Source organism: Charadrius vociferus, unplaced genomic scaffold (genome assembly GCF_000708025.1).
Source record: "Charadrius vociferus isolate BGI_N301 unplaced genomic scaffold, ASM70802v2 scaffold1228, whole genome shotgun sequence".
Lineage (NCBI taxonomy): Eukaryota > Metazoa > Chordata > Aves > Charadriiformes > Charadriidae > Charadrius > Charadrius vociferus.
Genome location: NW_009649482.1, coordinates 272,017 through 291,065, shown reverse-complemented (window position 1 = coordinate 291,065; position 19,049 = coordinate 272,017). Strand labels below are relative to the sequence as shown.

Genomic DNA, 19,049 nt, shown 5'->3' with positions numbered 1-19,049 from the left:
ACTAAATGCTGTTTTACATTTTACATTTACAGAAGGATAAGAGCATGCATCAGATCATTGCTGGAGTGTACCTAATGCACTCTAAGCTTGAGCAATTTTTGACCACGCAGAAACCCGTCTTTCTGTCCACACCCAACAGAACACAAGCAGACTTACGTGTTTGACATGCAAAGTCAAGCTGCAAGGAGTGAACATTCTATATACTGCAAAATTTAAAAGTGAACTTACTCTGCTAATCTTCTCAACACCAATTCCGATATTCACAACCAAATCTGTCATATTAACACTGAACCACTGATGAGATGTGCCCCTTATACAGAATTAAAACATCTGAATGTGCCCTAGCCCATACATCTCAGCCTGAGTCTTCATAGCTAACAGCAGTGCTTAAGGCAAAATAAATGCAGTGGCAATCTTCCGTCACCATTTCTGTAGTATCTAATAGCTTCAGCACAGGGTTGCCAAAGTTGGGCCTAAGCTTTATTTCAGCCTGTAAATAACAGTAATGAGAGGTAAACATTCACCTGAAACTCATTCCATATTGGATAATGGCTGAAAATGTGGATATTGTACTCTTTTCCTTAAAATACTACAAAGCAGGATTCAGCCTCTTCATATTGACTCATTCAGCTGAGATCATTAATTCACAGGACTGAAGGAGCAAAAATTTGTTGGAACCTTATCCTCAAATCTGATATGCAGTAACGACACTTAGAAATACAGAACACTCACAGTAGCATTTCTAATGGCAGTCAGAATATCAATTGTGTTAAGGCCACCCAGTGGGTCAACAGATTCTAAAGTTCTTCCAAAGGTCTCATGAAAAATGTAACAGATTCTGGCTCCACCACATCTGAAAGAATAAAATAACAACTGAAGTAGCCAACGAGAAAAGCTCTCACTGCAAACATTTTTTACAGTTACTCGGATTCAAACATTTTTTGAGTATGTTATGCTCTAGTGTAGTACTATTGCCAATGAAAGCCAGCAAGAGCCACTGTGTCGATCTAACTGCTCAGTCAATATTCTAGAAAACCATTTGGTACTTACAGCTCCGAAGTCTCTATGTATTTTGCTGTTCCTTCAATAGTGTTACAATATTCTGTGGCAAATTTGGTAATAAGCTGCAATAAAGTGGCACTTTTGTCCTCAACAGGTTCCCCATAGCTGTTTAGTAGAGACTGGTACTGAGCAGCTAAAACATTGATTCTGGTTTTCAGTTCTGGCAAGCAATCCCTGATATGATGCATCAGTAGTCTAAAAACAGAAAACAGCCCCTCATTAAAACGGAAGAAAAGTTGCATCTTTATCATCTCCATCAAAACAGAGAAGAGACAGAAAATAATCACCAAAGGAAAACATTTACTCAGGACAATTACAGTAAATTCAGAAACTGAATTTGGAACCAGAGTTTTCCTTAATGTATCACTGTACAGCACCAAAAGAGAAAGGAAAGGTAAAAATAAATGTTTACACATATTTCTAACACACCAGTTTATATCTTAAAGCGTCTTTAAAGCACACATTTATTTTATTTTACATAATACGTAATACCTGTTCAGTGTTCTAGCAAGATACTTGGTTCCATTTCGATTGGCTAGGGAAGGATACTTCTTTTGCAGAAAACCATACTCATCACGAATGGAATCAGCTACACTCTTCTTATTGTTAATATCCAACTGACTCCTGAAGTTAAAAGGCAGAGTTACATGCTAGCTAATAGATGAAAAGTAGAAATAATTTACAATCCTGTTTTTCTGGACAGGACATCTGAACAGCTGGTTTTTGCTTTACGCACATAACTCATCTTCCTTACACAATAAAGGGTTTTATTTGTTGTTTGATACAGCATAGTCAACAAATTAGTATGTGTAACAGCTGTACATAGACTAAGCAAAGCTTTTATCAAAACTGCATGAGATTTGACCTAGCTAATACGCAAAAAGTTAAGCGAACAGTACAACAGCCATATGTAGTCAGCAGTAGATTAGCATGAACTTATACAAGATCTGTACTGGATCAATGCTAATGTGAACAGCTGATCAGGAGCATGCCTCAGGCTAAAAAACAACAGCAGAAAGAAGTGACACTACAGTTCTTTTTGAAGAAACATCCCCACTCCTTTCTAAATTAGCAGTTGGTTGAGTGGAAGAAGAGGAGGCTTTTGAAGAGTGAGCAACAAGCTTCTCGCTTATTCAGAAGTTTATTTCAACATCAGGTCACCTTACTCTTCAGATCATATTATTGGTTAAAAAACCAAAAGCATTACTTCATATTAACACCATTTTAAGAATAGCATCAATGTGCCCAGACAGACCTGTTCACTACTCCAATGATGCCAAGTTTGACTGGAATCACTCTTCCCATGAGAACATCCATAGCATCAGTGCCAGCATCCATGAGATCCAGCTTTGTGATAACAGCAAGGGTCCTTCGACCTACCAAAAGGAAAACTCACTCACAGGGATGTTTTGGCTTGATCAGGGTAGCTAAAACTTATCATTCAAAAAGTTCCTCATAACAGCTGCATGAGGTTTAATACTGCAAACCAGCAGAGATTAGGACAAGAACACACACTACTAGTCTATCTGGAGGCCCTTATTAACAGGAGTATAAGAAAGTATTTGGCAGGTACTGCTCCCCACACAGAATCTGGTTAAGGAAAAAGGTTTAGGAACTGTGCAGTTTGAAATTATAGTAAATACTGATTACAACAAACATTTTTGCATACTACATGAGGTCAGAGGCCTCACTAAGCACTTGTGGAGAAGACTAAGTAAGGCAGGCAGGGGGCTCGCAAGTGTGAGTGGAATGAACATATTTCTAGCATGTATGTAGGACCAGACATAATGGCAATCTGTTTGGAACTATATTTGAAATACCACTACCCACTGGAGAAGCTGCAAAGGAAGGTAACAGGCCCACTTCTAGCATAGTGCATCAAATACATAGCTGACAGCCCCAAGAGACTGAATAGCTTGAAATCCACCCACTGAAGAAGCATTAGGAGACTTAATTTTGGTAATGAAACAGATTTTTATTGAGTATGTGACAATGTTTTTTCTAATTAAAACTAAACTTCATATCGGACACTGTGGAGGAAAACACAACCTAAATTCACTAAATATTGCACATCTAAACAGGCAGGCTAACATGCACAGGATTTGTCTGGGACCTTAATATTTCCCAGGCTCTAGGGTCTGGAATAAATGTGACAAGAACTTTGTCTTTAACATATAACACACTTTTCAAGTCTAAAAATAACCAGTAACTCAGCAAAATCAGTAGGTTCTTGGCTCCTGAAACTTTCAGATAAATGCAAGTCAGAGTCTACATACTTCAAGTTCTCATTACATACCATTATTCCTACAAGACCTGCAACATGAGCTGCCACTTGAGCTTTAAGATTTAGAATTTTGGGAACTGATCAAAAAAAACCCCAAAAAACACAGCTGATCATTTTTACAGGGGTAAATTAAAGGAAAAGGTCTACTGCCTCAAACCAGGACTGTCTGACTAAGACGACTGCCACAAGAACAGGTTCTCCCTCAATGTTACATAGCTGTGGAACCCATAAAGGCTTAGGCAGACAGGCCAAAGCAGACTTAGGAGTCTGAAAACAAACAAGAAATGTTACACTCTATGGGAAGAAAAAATTGAGGGTAAAGCATACCAACACCAAATTTTAGCCTAATTTCAGTATACCCATGTTCAGAGTATACTTTTCCTTATTCTTTCCAGTCACACATTGCCACTTATTAGTCAATGGTACGAAGAGCACTTTCTACACACAAGAAGCAGGTACCCAGTAGCTTTAGACCTGCTTCAAAGTTATCACGTAAATATAAAATGAAAATCTTCTTTTTCTATTAAATCATATCAGTCAGTTCTGTCACACAAATGCAGGGCAGCAAAATGGATACCGACAGTATATATTAACTTTATTCTTACTAAAAGTCACTAAACTAACAGCTAGACAGTCAATTACTAGCTGCAGGATGGAGCATTTTCTCTACGACAAAAAACAATGTTGGACAATAAAGCATGAAGTAATCCTAACAGACCACTGTAAATTACTAAAAATCTCAAACCCCCCAACATTCTGTAGTACCATTTTGCTGCTCTGGAAACACAAGTAGCTCCTATTATGACTACTGAAATAGTTATCCGGCCTGTTCATAAGCCAGAAATCTATTGGATATTAATTCATCACAGCATTCTCTGAGTCGCAGAGACTGCACAGGAAGTCTTTAAGCAAATATAATAATGGTAGATTCTAGGAAATGCTGTGACATTTGTTTTTCTTACTAATTTTTGCCCAAATACGCCAGTTTTATTTTAGGATTTAATTTAAAAAAAAAAAAAAAGAAGTTGAAAGATCCAGTTTTTCTTGCTGCTTACCATCTGGATCCACCTCCCGTGCAATTTTAAGTGCTTCTGAAGTGGCCATGTCTGTGTTAGCAGCTGTGACTGCCAGAATAATTGAATTTGGGTTGCTGATGAATTGAAGGATCAACTCTCTTATTTGAAGTTCAATGTCCTTAGGCTGATCACCAACAGGCACCTAGAGAAAAAACAACACAGAACTGTTCAAAATGGTATTATTCACGCCTGTGTGAGACCATTCATTGAAAGTTCATACCCTACACCATGGTATAAGATAAAGTTTTCCAGCCCTTTCCTTCCCCCTTGAGAAACAAACATGAAAGAAAAGAAAGATCTCAAAAGGTATAAAAGTCAAAAACACTCTCAGAATCAATTCACATTACTTGATACAGTTGTCAAAAAGACTTGGTATCGAAGAACCACCTGCACAACTGACAAGAGTGGAGTATGTACGTGTACATAGGCAGGGAAAGAAGTCATCTTGTCATCTTCATGCCACAGAAAATTATTCAGTATAAAACCTGAACAAACAGGACCTGAACAATTTTCTAGTGTATCCTCACTTTATACAACTTGTTATGCACAATACACTTAGCAACTTCTGGAGAAGCAACGGGGAAAGCATTTTCAAATTCGTCAACTACCCATCTATCTGCAGGTACAACTTTAAAACTTCAAATGCTACCTCTTCTATTAAAAAGAACATGCAGCCTGCACAACACTTCCAATCCCTTGGCTGTATATAAAAACAGGATGAATTTAAGTAGACCTAACTCTTACAACAGTGACGAGCACCAGAAACCCAAATCCCATATCAGAAGATGGTGACATCTCAAATTTACATAACCAACTACTTAACCTGAGGAAAGCTGTTTATCTAACAATACAGAATAATGCCAAAGAGTGAATACACTCTCCTTGTTTCAAAACACACGACTCACAATGAGTCAGAAGAGAAGCATTCCGCATCTTACCTTTGTCATCCCAGGTAAATCCACAAGAGTCAGATTTACAACATTTGATGAAAAAATCTTAAGATGAATAGGTTCAGGACTGATCCCCTAGAAATATATTAATAATAAAAATTAATCACTGTACTGGATTCTTTAAGTGCACCCTTTAGAAAGCCATAAGCTGAAGTTTCATACTAGAAAAACTTTTCTTCCATCATAAACCTTAAAACTACTTGGTGAGGAAAAAAAGCCAGCCACATCTGTCAACCAATTCCTTTGCCTTGAGAAGCAGCACTGTTTTCTCGCTTAATATAATGCATAAGAGCTTTTATATTTCACTAATTACACAGATATGCAAGAACAGAATATTCAATTGCATAACTGCACATAAAGCCATGTATGGGGAAAAATGGAAACAAGTTTAACTCAAAGTTTATTTTTTGCACTATTATTATGGAAGCTTTGAAGTAAACAAAAGCAATTTTCTGCATTTTCTTTTAGCTGTTACCTCAGGAACCCAGTAAAAAAATCTCAAGACAGCAAGCAGCATTACTGTGTTCTTCATTACAATAGTTCAATGCTTTTCACTTCCAGCTGCAAAAACTGTTTAAGAAAGGTCTAAGCAGCAAGAGAATCTATGGCAAGACAAAGATGGACAGTGCAATGTTTACCTTATTATTTCCAGAAATCCTCTCTGTTTCATTTTCTATTTCCTGGCGAATTTCATCAAAATCTGTATAGATCTGAAGCATGGAAGAAAAAAATTGTTCAAAAATCAAAGACAGCATACACTCACCTAATTGCAAAATAATGCTCTCTTTTCCAAGAGACACTGAAAAACTCTGTAACTAAGTATACAGAAGGTGAGAAAAATAAGAATGACTATTAGCCCTTAAGATATCGCTAACAGCAATCACCAGTGCTAAAAATTACAGAAATTGGAATCTTGGTATGTAATCTGTTGATTAATACTATGAGATGACAGTTGTCACCACCAATTACCCCGTGAGTGTCAGACAAGGTGTAAAATAGTGTTCACCTAAAGAGAATTTCAAACACTTAATTCCATTTCTAATCTAGTTGCAATCCTTTGAAGTTAATAAACAACGTGTAGTCTGAACGCCACCTCATCTTGAAGAGGACAAAGAACAAGGACAGAGTTTCATGTCAAAATTTCTCCACTCTTGTCAAATCTATACACCTTCCACCGATCCAAAATAACTTAGCACAGTGATACCCTTGCACAGGTTACGTCTGCATTCCTTTCTGGATTTCCTTCAATTTCTAGCAGTGCCTAGAAGGTGAGCTAATAAGTTTGAAGTAATAAACTCTTAAATAGTTTGTCTGCCAAGCAAAAGATGACTGTTTTCAAGCAACGCTTGACTCTCTTATTGAAGTTTTAGGTCATCTTAGTTCCTGTTTCTCCCCCTGGATGAGCATTAGGCTCTTCCTTCCTCTTCATAGCTTTCTAATAAATCTCTGAAGTAGCCAGTTCTTCAGACTGAATTGACTTGTGATTATATACTTCCGTGTCTTTGCAATTACCATTTTAATTTTGACAATGCACAAAAAAGAAAAATCAACAAACCAAAAAGGATTAAGAGACTCAGCAGATCAACGACCCACAAAACAGACAGCATTGATAAACTTTCTGTCTTGAGTTTAAAAGTATATTTCCAGAAGTCTTCTACTCATAAAAAGCAAAACAGAAAATCCTCAATACTCTGGCATATAGCACAGCAGGTAGAATAATCTTTTTGGGAAACTCAAGGGAAGAGATATAGAATTAAGTACATATTGATAGTATATTTATGACACTGCTACTCCATCATCAGAGTAAACATACCTTATTTTTGGTGTGAAGAAATTTACCCCACTCTTCAGCATCTATCTCTGAAAACAAAGAATTGACACATGAGGAAGAGGAAACAGATGTTTCAATGACATTTCTTCCAAGAACCTGTTTGTTGAAAACCACAATGTGATTTTCTTTTTTTCAAGCAGGAAGTCTTTCTACTGTTAGATATTAAATAGCTCAGTACAAATAAATTTATGATTTTGCTTACGATTCTGCTGATTTAAACATTGCATCTCATTATTCTTTTTGTCACTCCTACACAAGGTACACCTCCTTAATTGTGACTAAGCCAATCGGCTATCCTACCATTTTTCAGAAATGGTCTAGTCCATTAAAAATCAGCTTGCAACAGAAAACAAAAGAATTATTAGCAATAGCTTAAAAAAATCTGAAAAAAATACCAGCTTTCAGCATCTTTTTGTTTACCATGCAAGCGAGATCAAATTACAGCTGAAAGAAAAAGTTAGAAAAACCTGTAGAACCAAAACCAAGCAAACAGAAAATAGGTAAGAAGTCTGCATAACAATGAAGTCTTAGGAGAGCATGTCTCTTCCCAAATCTGTCAAGGATCAAACATCTTACTCTTCTGTCAGTCACCACTGATGTCTGGAATTACTTGGAGGCTGTTCAAGAGCAGTCCCAGCAACAGCAAAGGAGGTTTTGTCAATTCCTGCTTCATGGGGCAGGCAGCAGTTTGAGTCACACTGCAACATACTCGCACTTCCACAACTAGGTTTCCAAGCATTAGTGAAAAATTCCAGTTCAAATTTTTAGTTTGTGGTCATTTCCCCTCTGCTGCCCAATACAGCAATCTGCTCTAGAAGAACAGTCTACAAGAAATCTGGCCATTTGGCAAACACACTGCTTACCTACAATCAAGTCATCTTTCAAAACATTTTTTCCGCCTAAGTTGAATTTCAAGATACTGATCAATAGAGAGTTTTTTTTATAGGATTTGGGAGTTAAAAATGCAGGAAATTCTATGAAGCAGCAATGACATAGAAGGAAAGCAAAAAATCATCTCATTCTAATGCAACAAGGTCAGAAAACTAAAAATCAACCAGATCACAAGACTCAGCAAAATAATCAATCAACACAGTAGCCAAAGTGTAAAAATAAAAGTGTAATCAACACTAAAGTGGCATGAAATGTATGTGGTTAGTGTATACAAGCATGCACTTTATGCGTAGGGAGAAAAAGCAAGTGGATAAAGGCAACCTTTAGAAAGGTGTCTTGGATTTTTCCATGTAGCAGGGTCTGCAGTTAAAGAGAAACAGCATTGAATGATGTTTAAAATTTTTAATCATATTTAGTATAGCATTTTATTAACTTTCTGTATCACATTGTATTACAAAGATCACAAATGCATGCAGACAGATGTGCATGCTATTCTGTTGATGAGAATGTGTAACATATTAACAATATGCACAGATCTTAACTAAACACTGATAAATGATGCATATTAATCAGATATTCTAGACAACAAAGTTTACTTGATGATGACTTTATTATTGCTGTTCATCTAATTCCAACAGCTCATAATATTTTTATCTGAGCACAGAAAACCATTAGGTTCCACAAAGCTGAACTACTTTGTTGAAATATGTTTCTCAACATTTACTCATGGCAAGAACGAGAAAAAGTAAGGAAATATTTTTTAATGTCACTGGAAGCAATATTACTGTATGGGAAAGAAATCTGAGGTTTGCATCAATCTTTCAATGCTCAATTAAAAAAACAATTATGGCAGTTCTAAGACAGATTTAAGAAGAGACAACATTAGCTATCACCCCTCTCAACCTTTAATTTTCTCAAAATATTTACGGATATCCCATTACAAAAAAACCTTTTTATTGAAGGGCTGATGAGTTTACACTATATCTTTATGTGATGGCAGTACAGCACCACAGAAATGCAAGAATCAAAACAAACTGGTAAAGACTTTTTTTTTTTTTTTTTTTTTTTTTTTACACACGCCTGTTTGGCACAAAATGCAAGAAGCACAACAATCAATTCATCAGTTTGGAAAGCCTAGCACATCTGGGGAGTTATTTTAATGTCTTGCTGAGGTGGGTAAGTCAAAGGTTTATCATCAGTGGAAATACGCCGATTTAGATGGACTGGACCCATTAAAGAAAAAAAAAAATGAAAAACAGACTGCTTTTATCCTTACTTTTCTGCAGGCCTACAAGCTATGAAGAAACCATTGTTAGGAGGCAGCTTTTGTTTGTCTTGGTTGGTAAATAGGCAAAATTACATACCAGCCTCCAAAATAAATGCAGTCTGCTGAGGTTTACAGAAAATCTCATCTGGTCCAAGTATAAACTTTTAGAAATTTCATTTTATATAGCAGGGAAACTCTTGCCTCACTCTTCTGAGGAAGTCTGTACTGACACCCATTTAACACTTGAGAAAAGTTTCCCAATAGCTCTAATTTAATGCAAAGAAGTTTTTAGGAAAGGAGAAAGGATTTGCATAACTCAATTTGCAAGGATGCTCAAGGCAAGGAGAAAATATTTTAATTATACTACATTAAACAGCCCAATGTTCTGGTTTACATGTAGAAATATTTTTATTTTTTATTGCTAGTTTCACCGGTAAATCAGTCTTCTCTCAGTTATTTTACTTTCTGGAAGCTTTTCAGGCAAAACTTTCACGTGAATTAATCACCTGATTACATTCAAGATTCAATGCTAGATAAAAGGGTGCAGAAATGACATTCCGGTCTCTATAAAATTAACTATAACAGATTATGAGAAATTATTAAAACAGCAGCTATTAACAACAAACAGATCCTGCCTTTCAAAACAGTATCTCCTGAATAAAGCAACAGTCTGTCTGCTTTTTTGGCTTTTCATATCTTGGAGTGAGACCTGAAAACTTTAATTAATATACTGGAAAACTAGACATGATTACAGTATTTTTCTCAGGACTTCCTTCCACCAAATTGTTACTTGTTATCTCCTGTACTGCAATGGTGCTTTAAGAAGCTCAAATACAGTACAGTGCTAACTGACCAGCTGTTCATGTATCTCTTCTCCCTTCTTAAAGCAGTAGAAATGTTCTTCATACACATTGGGAACACAAAGAAGCTGTTCAGTCATAAAAGGCTACCACCATAGAGGATTTCTTGCAGTATGGCAATGAGAACTTCTCAAATACTAAAAAGGACAAAAAACAGCAAAGCATGAAGAATCGTACCTGTTTTCCTAGCTTTCTAGTTACCATACCTTCAGAGCTCTTGGACCCAGCAGACTACCATCTGAACTCTCTTTCCCCGCCCCCCATCACCTAATCCTTTCCTAGCTCTTTCTCTAAAAAAAGAAAAAAGAAAAAAAATCCAGCTTGTGAAAAAAAAACAAACCACAAACGTGCACACCTTCCAATCCCTTCTGTATGTTGTGCCATTTTTTCAATCCTTGACGCTAACTAGATGGCAAGCTCTTCTGAGTGGAAAGCTCTTTTTCTCTTGTGCTTCTTCTACAAAGCCAAGTACAATGAAGCAGTCCACACTGTTTGGGAGCTAGGGGTAAGGGATTCCTATTTGTAGTAGAGCAAAAACCTGACACAACAGTGTTGATTTAGCAAGCAACAGATCTGCATTAACAGGTCCATCTGCACAGACCTGTTGGAGCGGGTCCAGAGGAGGGACACAAAGATGATCCGAGGGCTGGAGCACCTCTCCTATGAGGACAGGTTGAGAGAGTTGGGGCTGTTCCGCCTGCAGAAGAGAAGGCTCTGGTGAGACCTTATAGCAGCCTTCCAGTACCTAAAAGGGGCCTACAGGAAAGATGGGGAAGGACTTTTTACAAGGGCATGTAGTGACAGGACGAGGGGGAATGGCCTTAAACTGGAAGAGGGTAGATTTAGATTAGATATTGGGAAGAAATTCTTTACTGGGAGGGTGGTGAGACACTGGAACAGGTTGCCCAAGGAAGCTGTGGAAGCTCCATCCCTGGAGGCGTTCAAGGCCAGGCTGGATGGGGCTTTGAGCAACCTGGTCTAGTGGGAGGTGTCCCTGTCTACGACGGGGGTTTGGAACTAGATGATCTTCAAGGTCCCTTTCAACCTAAACCATTCTATGACTCTATGAATTATTCCTGTGTTTCATATAAATTCTGTTTAGAATTTGAACAGTGTTCAGCTTCCTATCTTGGACAAAAAGAAGAATCTATAAAGATTTACTAACTGACCATTTGTATGTTCCCTCCTCTTTTCTATTTCCTAACAAATGGATAAGGTACCAGAATAGGTCTTAGCTGTAAGACCAATTTAATAATTCACGAGACCAGGCCCGGTTCTCTCATAAACGCTGCTTCACTTGCAATTTGATAAGAGAACACCATAGTGTGGTATCACCACATCAAACACACCATATGTGCTGAATCACTGGAGGCTAACAATAAACAGCAAAAGCATTATGAGAACATTTCCTTCACACCAAACAACACACATCTCTAGAACATACAAATCAGTCTGCAATGTTATAAAAACACAAAACTTCTTCACATTTAATGGAAAATCCATATCTCTGCTATTTTCTGACTATCTTGATTTATTGCAGTGACCACGGTACAAGGGTATCACATATCTCATCAGTGACTTTGAGGAACAGCAGAGATGATCTTTAATGTTGCACATTAGAATCAAAAGTTCAAATGTCTAGCTGCAATTCTTTCTCAACGATCCTTCCCAATGTACTCCTGAGAATCCAATTAAAAAAATATTAAAAATCCAAAAAACAAAACTAAAAAAACCCAAACCAACCAAGCAAAAATCCTAAATTGATATGAGCTGATATCTTTGGCAGCTCGCATGCATCAGAAGACGTCAAAATTAAGCAAATTCTTTCCTTTATAGTCATAAATACAAGGCAACTGTCCATGCTTAAACAAATACCACAGCAATCTAAAGTGCTTTGTGTTAGAAACAGGGAAGCTTTCTGGACAAACACTCGGAGATAAAATTTAAGCTTGTAAGAACCACAGACTAGTACTACTTTTAAATGGATGTATTTACGTGTCATACTAGTACATATCTAGAGTGAGCATTAAGATGGATAAGGGTGACAAATTACAAAACAGAAGTCACAAAACAAAGAGGCAGTTGCATAAAAGCATCTCTGCACACAGTGTTCACTACCAACACATTCAGAAAGCAGCATGACAAGACTGATATTCTCTTGTCCAATATTCAATTTGTAAAGAAGAAACCCCTCATCTGGAGAAAATCCTTTTTCTGCAAAACTATAGATAGATCTCCCTCTGAGAAATCCCAAACACCTATTCAACCCTACCTCAACATCCACCTCATAACAAGCAAAAATATGACCTGTAATAGTGTAGTGCCTTATTACAATGTGAGACAGCATAGCCAGGATAAAGGTTGCCATCTTTTTTCTTTCCAAGCTACTTGATACCATCTTCTCAGATGTAACACCACAATCTGTACATACACTACACCAGACCAGTGACAAAGACATTTAGACCATGATTTTCCTGAATTTTGGAGGGAGGAAAGACATTTCAAATGCAACTATTAAGTCATAAAGGTTTGCCTTTTCTTACCAAACAAGCCCACATCTCTCTCAAAGGAACATCAAGAAGAGATAACATGTACATCTTACACATTGTTTTTTTTTTCTTCCCCAAAGATCTAAATGGGCCTTATAAATACTAATTTAGCCCAATACCCTTATGCAATAGTATCATTACCCGATTTTAAATTTAAAATCTGAATCCCCAGATCAAATGCAACTTACAGCAGAAAGGCTCTGCCTTGACTCAGAATACGCTAATTACAAAACCCATCTTTCATACTTGTAAAGTTGCAGAACAGAACAAAATCATATTTTATCCTACACCTCAGAATCAAAGCATTCTGAAAAGTACTAGAAACTATACACTACACAATGCATGTAATACAAAACCATATTTGAAGAGATCAAATATGCCATCTCTAAAAGGTTGCCCAGAGACTCTCTGAATTCTCCGCCCTTAGAGGCTTTCAAGACCCAACTGGATAAAGCCCCGAGCAACCCGGTCTTGAGTTCAGAGTTGGCCCTTTTTTGAGGAGGAGGTTGGACTAGAGACCTCCTGATACCATTTCCAACCTGAATTGTCCTACAATCTCTCACTAAAAGTTCTTAATTGTTATAAACCCAAATGGTGTTCTCTGCTTGTGGCAATAATGAAAATTGGAGTTTAAACCTTTTGAACTGCACAATATTAGTAACTCTTCTTCAGAAACCAAAGGCTATAAGTACTACATGAAAACAAACACTGTAAAGAACTTCTGATACCTTGCCTGACTATTGCTAGAAATAAATTCCAAAAAGTTTGGACACAATGAAAATTAGTAATTATAGCCTCAAGTTTATCACTTCATCAGAAGCCTGTGTACTTTTTATTGACTACATCAAAAAGCTAAGATTTATCTTACGATCAGAAGGAGGATATGCCCCTGCTGCTCTTCCATAAGATCAAGAGCACTAGTTAGTATAGATTGAGCATTTAAACTTCCAAGGGACAATTGAGATTACTTTCCTCATCTGCTGGAGCATAATATAGAAACACTACAGAAGAGACAAGCTCCAAACTAGACAGTTTCACAACATTTAAAGTGTTGCTCCTGATGTGCTTGGAATCGCTCAGTGCAGGCCAGTAAGGTAGCATCTGTGAGCTACAGAATGTGCCCATTAAATTGCATTTGCATCTACTAGTAGTTTGTTTTCATTTCTCTTCCTTCTGCTCTATGCAGAACTTCTCTATTTCCTAACCTTCTAAAAAGTCACATACTCAAGGAAAAACCTTTTTTGTACAGCAAAAGAGGAGGGGAAGAAAAACACACACAAGAAAATCATGTTCTCTACACTGTAGACAATCATTATCATAACTGGAATGCTTTCTTTAGCTTGCTTTTCTCAAAAGCATTTCCTAAGAACAAACAGGAAAGCTTAAACCATTAAAGATATTTTTAATATGCAAAAGATTTTGACTTCATGACACTTGCTAAGCGGACAGAAGAGATGTAACAACACCTGTGTTTTCTTCCATGTAAATTTTAAAAAGCACACTCAAGTTTTAAGATTACAACAACCGATTTTGCAGTCAAACGAACAAGAAAGAAATTCTAAGTCTCTTTCCTAGTAAGCAAAACACAATCTTGGATCACACTTACCATTTTCATCTCCAGCTGTTTTCCGACCATCCTCTGGGGAAACGTGCACCAGCTGCAGAATAAGGGGTCTCCGGGTGACAACTCCAGTACCTCGTGGGAGCAGATCCCTCCCGACAAGACTTTCCAACACAGAACTCTTTCCACTGCTCTGAAAATTGGAATACAGCTACATGATTTTCTTAAACATCAAAATGCTGTCATATTTTAGTTTTAGCTTACTGTCATCACTCCTGCAAACAGTGCTCTATTCTGTCCTCTGCTATACAGTGCTCAAAGGAGTATCTGATAGTGATCTGATATCACTGCATCTAACACAGCGGCATCACACTGCATAGGCACTAAAGGACTCAAGACTGCTATAAACCAGTAACTGTCTAAACCTGCTTGGGACACTTAAAAGCCATGTAGATAGATGTATTATCTATCTCTTAAGGCTAAATTAAACTCATAATAGGTTTCAGAAAAATTAATATTCTATTTAACATTTTCTACCCCAAATATTAATCTTTCCAGAAACATTTTTGGAAAAGAAAAAAGGATTTTTCTTTATAATGCTCAGAAGGAAATCCTATGTCTTCTACTATGTAATTTTCTAACATCTTGCAGTTATACTTTACTCTGTAGACTAAGGAATTTAACTTTCTGTTAGTATTAACATAGGCTGGACATGTTAATACTAACAGAAGTGTTATATAAAGAGATATTAACTGTCTAAACTTGAGTTCATTAAGCTATTACAATCCTAGATTCCTTTCAGGTTTTGGGGGGGGGTGGGGGTGGTGTTGGTATAATATATTATATCAGCTTTGGAAGTGCAGACATTGTTTTATACTCTAAATACACAAACCAATGTTGTTTTATGCTGTTTCTCCCACTCTCTCGGTGTATATGTATCTATGTATTTGTAAGTATTTCCAACTGCATTGACTGCAAACATCTGTCTACGTAACAAAAAACTGTAAAAAGTTGTTAAATACTTAAAGGCTGTGAAATTACAAATTTACTTTGAGAGTCTACATGTAAAATGTTCACCTAAAGCACTTCTGGATAAAAGGCAGAATTGGGCTAAATGGTTCAATAAGCAGCTGTGAACACACAGGTTTTAAAAGTGATTCAAGACTACCACCATGATAAAAATAACAATAAACAACAGACCCGGACGTGTTAACATAATACTTTGGAGGTCTGACCAACAAGTTTTTGTCTTTTTAACTGAAATGCATTAAACTCTTCAAGTTTTCTGCAGCTGGAAAGTCAACATGGGCATGCCATGAGAAAACTTGCTCTGACAATCATTGCCGCAGCTACAAAATGTTCCTATATTAATGTTACTACCAAACAATTCTCTTAAAAGAAAAATCAAAACAAAACAACAAAAAACCCTCAACAAACCAACAGATGCTTCTGACAGCTAGAATGTGCATTACTGCTATACAACCTCGATTCAGCTTACCAGTTCTGAAAGAACAGATTCAAGACGAAGTAAATCATAAAATGAGAACGTAACCTAGCATAATATGAAATGAAAGCAATGTTGACTATCTTTTAAATATCATGCATTTAGTGACACCTTAGGTTACTTTTCCAAAAACGAAAAATAGATCAGCAGAGATCAAGCAACACAGCACTATGAGACAGCCCGTTTCTACTAATGCAGTAAGACAAGACAGGAACAAACTATGTGAAAGCATTAGAACCTATTAAAATAGGACTTCTATGCAGAAGCACGAAGGAAATATTAAAATACAAGGCCAAATCCATAGAAAACTTGGGCAATGACAACAAATGAAAGCCTTCTTTTCTTCTAGCAAATGCTGTTTTATCAACAATGTCATTTGTCTCAATAGGTGAATAACAAAGCAACGCAGATTGTGTACAATTTTCAAAGTAAATCTAAGTCAAATTTGACAGCACTGACGTCAACTGTCTAGAAAAAATAAGGAGAAAGACATGGTCACAGGAAACAGAAGGATAGCTTTATTAAGATTTGTTGCTCCAAAAGACTCCCTTAAAAAGTAATTAGTAATTTTCTTCTTCAGCTGACCTTCTCCAGTCAGTGTTGGGCACTTCCATGCAAGGAGCTTATGACAGGACATTGGGCACTGAAATCTCACCAAAGAGTAACTGAAGAACAATTTGGCCAAAGCATGAACTAGCTCTGGAAGCCTCCCTGAGAGCGCTCCTGTTGTAGCACACTTCTGAAAAATTACTGATATTGCAGAATGTGAAAAAAAAAACCCATAAATTTCAGAATGACGAACAACAAACCACTTCTTAACAAACTTCATAATTTTGACCAGATATTCCACCTGTTTTAAAAGATGAGACATGATAAAGGTTCATCAGCTGCATTGGGAAAAACACAACAAAACCACCAGCGTTTCATTTATTAAAAATATTTTTGACATCTCTTGAGCAAGATTTCTTACACATGGGTAGAGTGATCACCGAGTCTCAAAGGGCTGGAGGTGAGACTTAGGTGAAGTGGCATCTCCTGAACACATAATCCAAGTAAAGAAAGAATAGAAATAAATAGCTGAAGTCCTTATCAAGAACCTCATCAAGACAGGAAACCAAAACCCATGGGACAAGTTGCTGCACATTACTGCTCATTGTTTGGTCTTTCCAAAAGACTGGCATTGCAGGAAGCTGAGATGGGCACACACCAAACTACGTATGGAACTAAAACACTATGTCTTACACCACTCCCACAGTCATCTTTGGAATGATCTAGATCCTTTACAAATGTGAAATCATACATTAGATGAGATGCTACACTACTCTACACATCAGGAAATTTGTTTCAAATTGCATTACGTTCCCGTATTAGAGCAATCTGTTCTTGGAACATAATACATTATCTAATGACGCACTCCTTAATCTGGGCCCCATACACATCCATTACCAAGAATTGTCTGGGAACTCAGTAAGGAAAGCAGTAAACACAAAGCTGATCTTTTTCTGCTGGTGGGGGAAATGAGGGATATGGGCTGGTTCAGAATACAAATTCAGTTCAGCCAGTCCTTCATACAACAGCTGTAGACAGAGACTAATACTGATCACCAAAGGTACCACAGAATTTTTAGAAATAAGTCTGCAGCATCATCATGCTTGTTTTGTCATCTCATCGGAATACTCGCCACGACTGTAAGCACAGACTGAAATTCATAAACTCATTTCATGACAGGTCCAGAAAAGCATTAACAAATTCTAACCTTTTGTACTAGATCAGTCAGGTTTTCCTCTGGACCCTAATACCTGATCCTAATTTGAAATACCTATAAGCTGTGATATTCAGAGGAACTTTATACAGATTGCTCAGAAAAGATGGGCAAATTCAGGAACATCTTGCTCTGTTGCTTCTTTAACTGTTGTGTCAAACTTCCATTGCTGAGTGTTTAACACTCTGCTCTGTTAACCATCATCAGTCTCACAGATACGTGCCCAAGCCTGATGGATGATAAAACCATTTTTCCCGGAAGTAGGTAAGAAGAGATGTTGCACACAGGGAGCTAAATATTTTATTTCAATACACACTGACAGTATATATAATGTAGATCTTAACAGCTTTCTCACTGTCTTCTTAACAGTTCTTTTATCATCGTCAACATCATCTTCAGATTAATCTAAAACAATCAAGGATGAAATGCAGAATAACAGTGAAACGATCGTGCACTTACTCTCACAAATTAAAAAGCTGAAATCTGTAAGACTGTCATCCACTACAAAAAGCCAGCATCTCTACTCTTTAACAGTCCTAATGATCTTGCTTCTGCCTCCCTAGCCTTCATTTCTTCTTTACTTGTCCTTGCATATTTCAACTGTGTGCACTACTTAAGTATCAAAACGCATTTGCTCCCATCCATTACGCTAATTCTTACGAGAAAATTCAGTTTGCAACCTGCTGTATTACTAACCACATTTTTCAGGAATTCAGAAGCAGCAGACAGCAGTGCATGACTTTATAATTTTCTAGCTTCGTTAACAGCAGGAGATGTTACCTTCAAAAACACTTCAGGGTTGTTGACAAGCAAAATGGAAGCGACTCCGTATTGAAAATTTTGAAGTAACCCTACGAACAACCATCCGCATTCATCCCAAATATTTACTTCACTGGCATTCTTATTTATTGTCCAAGTCCTCATTAGCAGTCCTAATTTTAGAAGACTTGCACCTTATACTCAGCAGCATGCAAAGATGCCTTGTCCATATCCAGAAGAGAACCCTGATCCAATCCTCTTCCGCTATTCATAGTTACCTTCCACGTTGAGCCCCATCTATAAGCACAAAGGCCTACAAGACCTGCTGGTGAAGACCAAGGCAAAGAAAGCACCAAGTGCCTCAGCTGTGTCCATAGTCACTGTCATTAAATCAACTGTCACAGTCAGCAGCAAGCCCCTATTTCCCACGTTTCTCTTTTTTCCTCTTTAACTGCTGATGCAGTTCTGGAAGTTCTTCTTCTTGTCTTTGATGTTCCTTACCAGTTTCAACTCTAGTGGAATGTTGGCTTTTTTAATACCATCTCTGCATGTGAAGGCAGTATTTTTAACATCCTTGAGCAAGCCTGTCCTCACTTTACCTCCTGCATGAGTCTTCTGCGTTGATGCTCAGTCATGAGTACCCTCCACACTGCCCTCCTTACATGTCTACTCATTTTCCAGAGCATTTGTATG

The 19,049-nt window shown here is 37.3% G+C and overlaps 1 protein-coding gene across 1 annotated transcript in view; it reads right to left on the bottom strand.

Moving 5' to 3' along the window:
- The window catches only part of DNM1L (dynamin 1-like), a 32,300-nt gene extending 13,672 nt beyond the window's left edge, over window positions 1-18,628 (bottom strand). The window contains exons 1-10 of the mRNA XM_009889905.1: window positions 18,551-18,628; window positions 14,377-14,524; window positions 7,186-7,232; window positions 6,011-6,082; window positions 5,361-5,447; window positions 4,402-4,564; window positions 2,318-2,438; window positions 1,555-1,686; window positions 1,051-1,257; window positions 733-853 (exon numbers count right to left, since the gene is read on the bottom strand). Coding sequence (XP_009888207.1) covers window positions 733-853; window positions 1,051-1,257; window positions 1,555-1,686; window positions 2,318-2,438; window positions 4,402-4,564; window positions 5,361-5,447; window positions 6,011-6,082; window positions 7,186-7,232; window positions 14,377-14,524; window positions 18,551-18,628 — 1,176 coding nt within the window. The remainder of the gene's footprint in view (window positions 1-732; window positions 854-1,050; window positions 1,258-1,554; window positions 1,687-2,317; window positions 2,439-4,401; window positions 4,565-5,360; window positions 5,448-6,010; window positions 6,083-7,185; window positions 7,233-14,376; window positions 14,525-18,550) is intronic.
- Window positions 18,629-19,049: the final 421 nt, after the last annotated feature.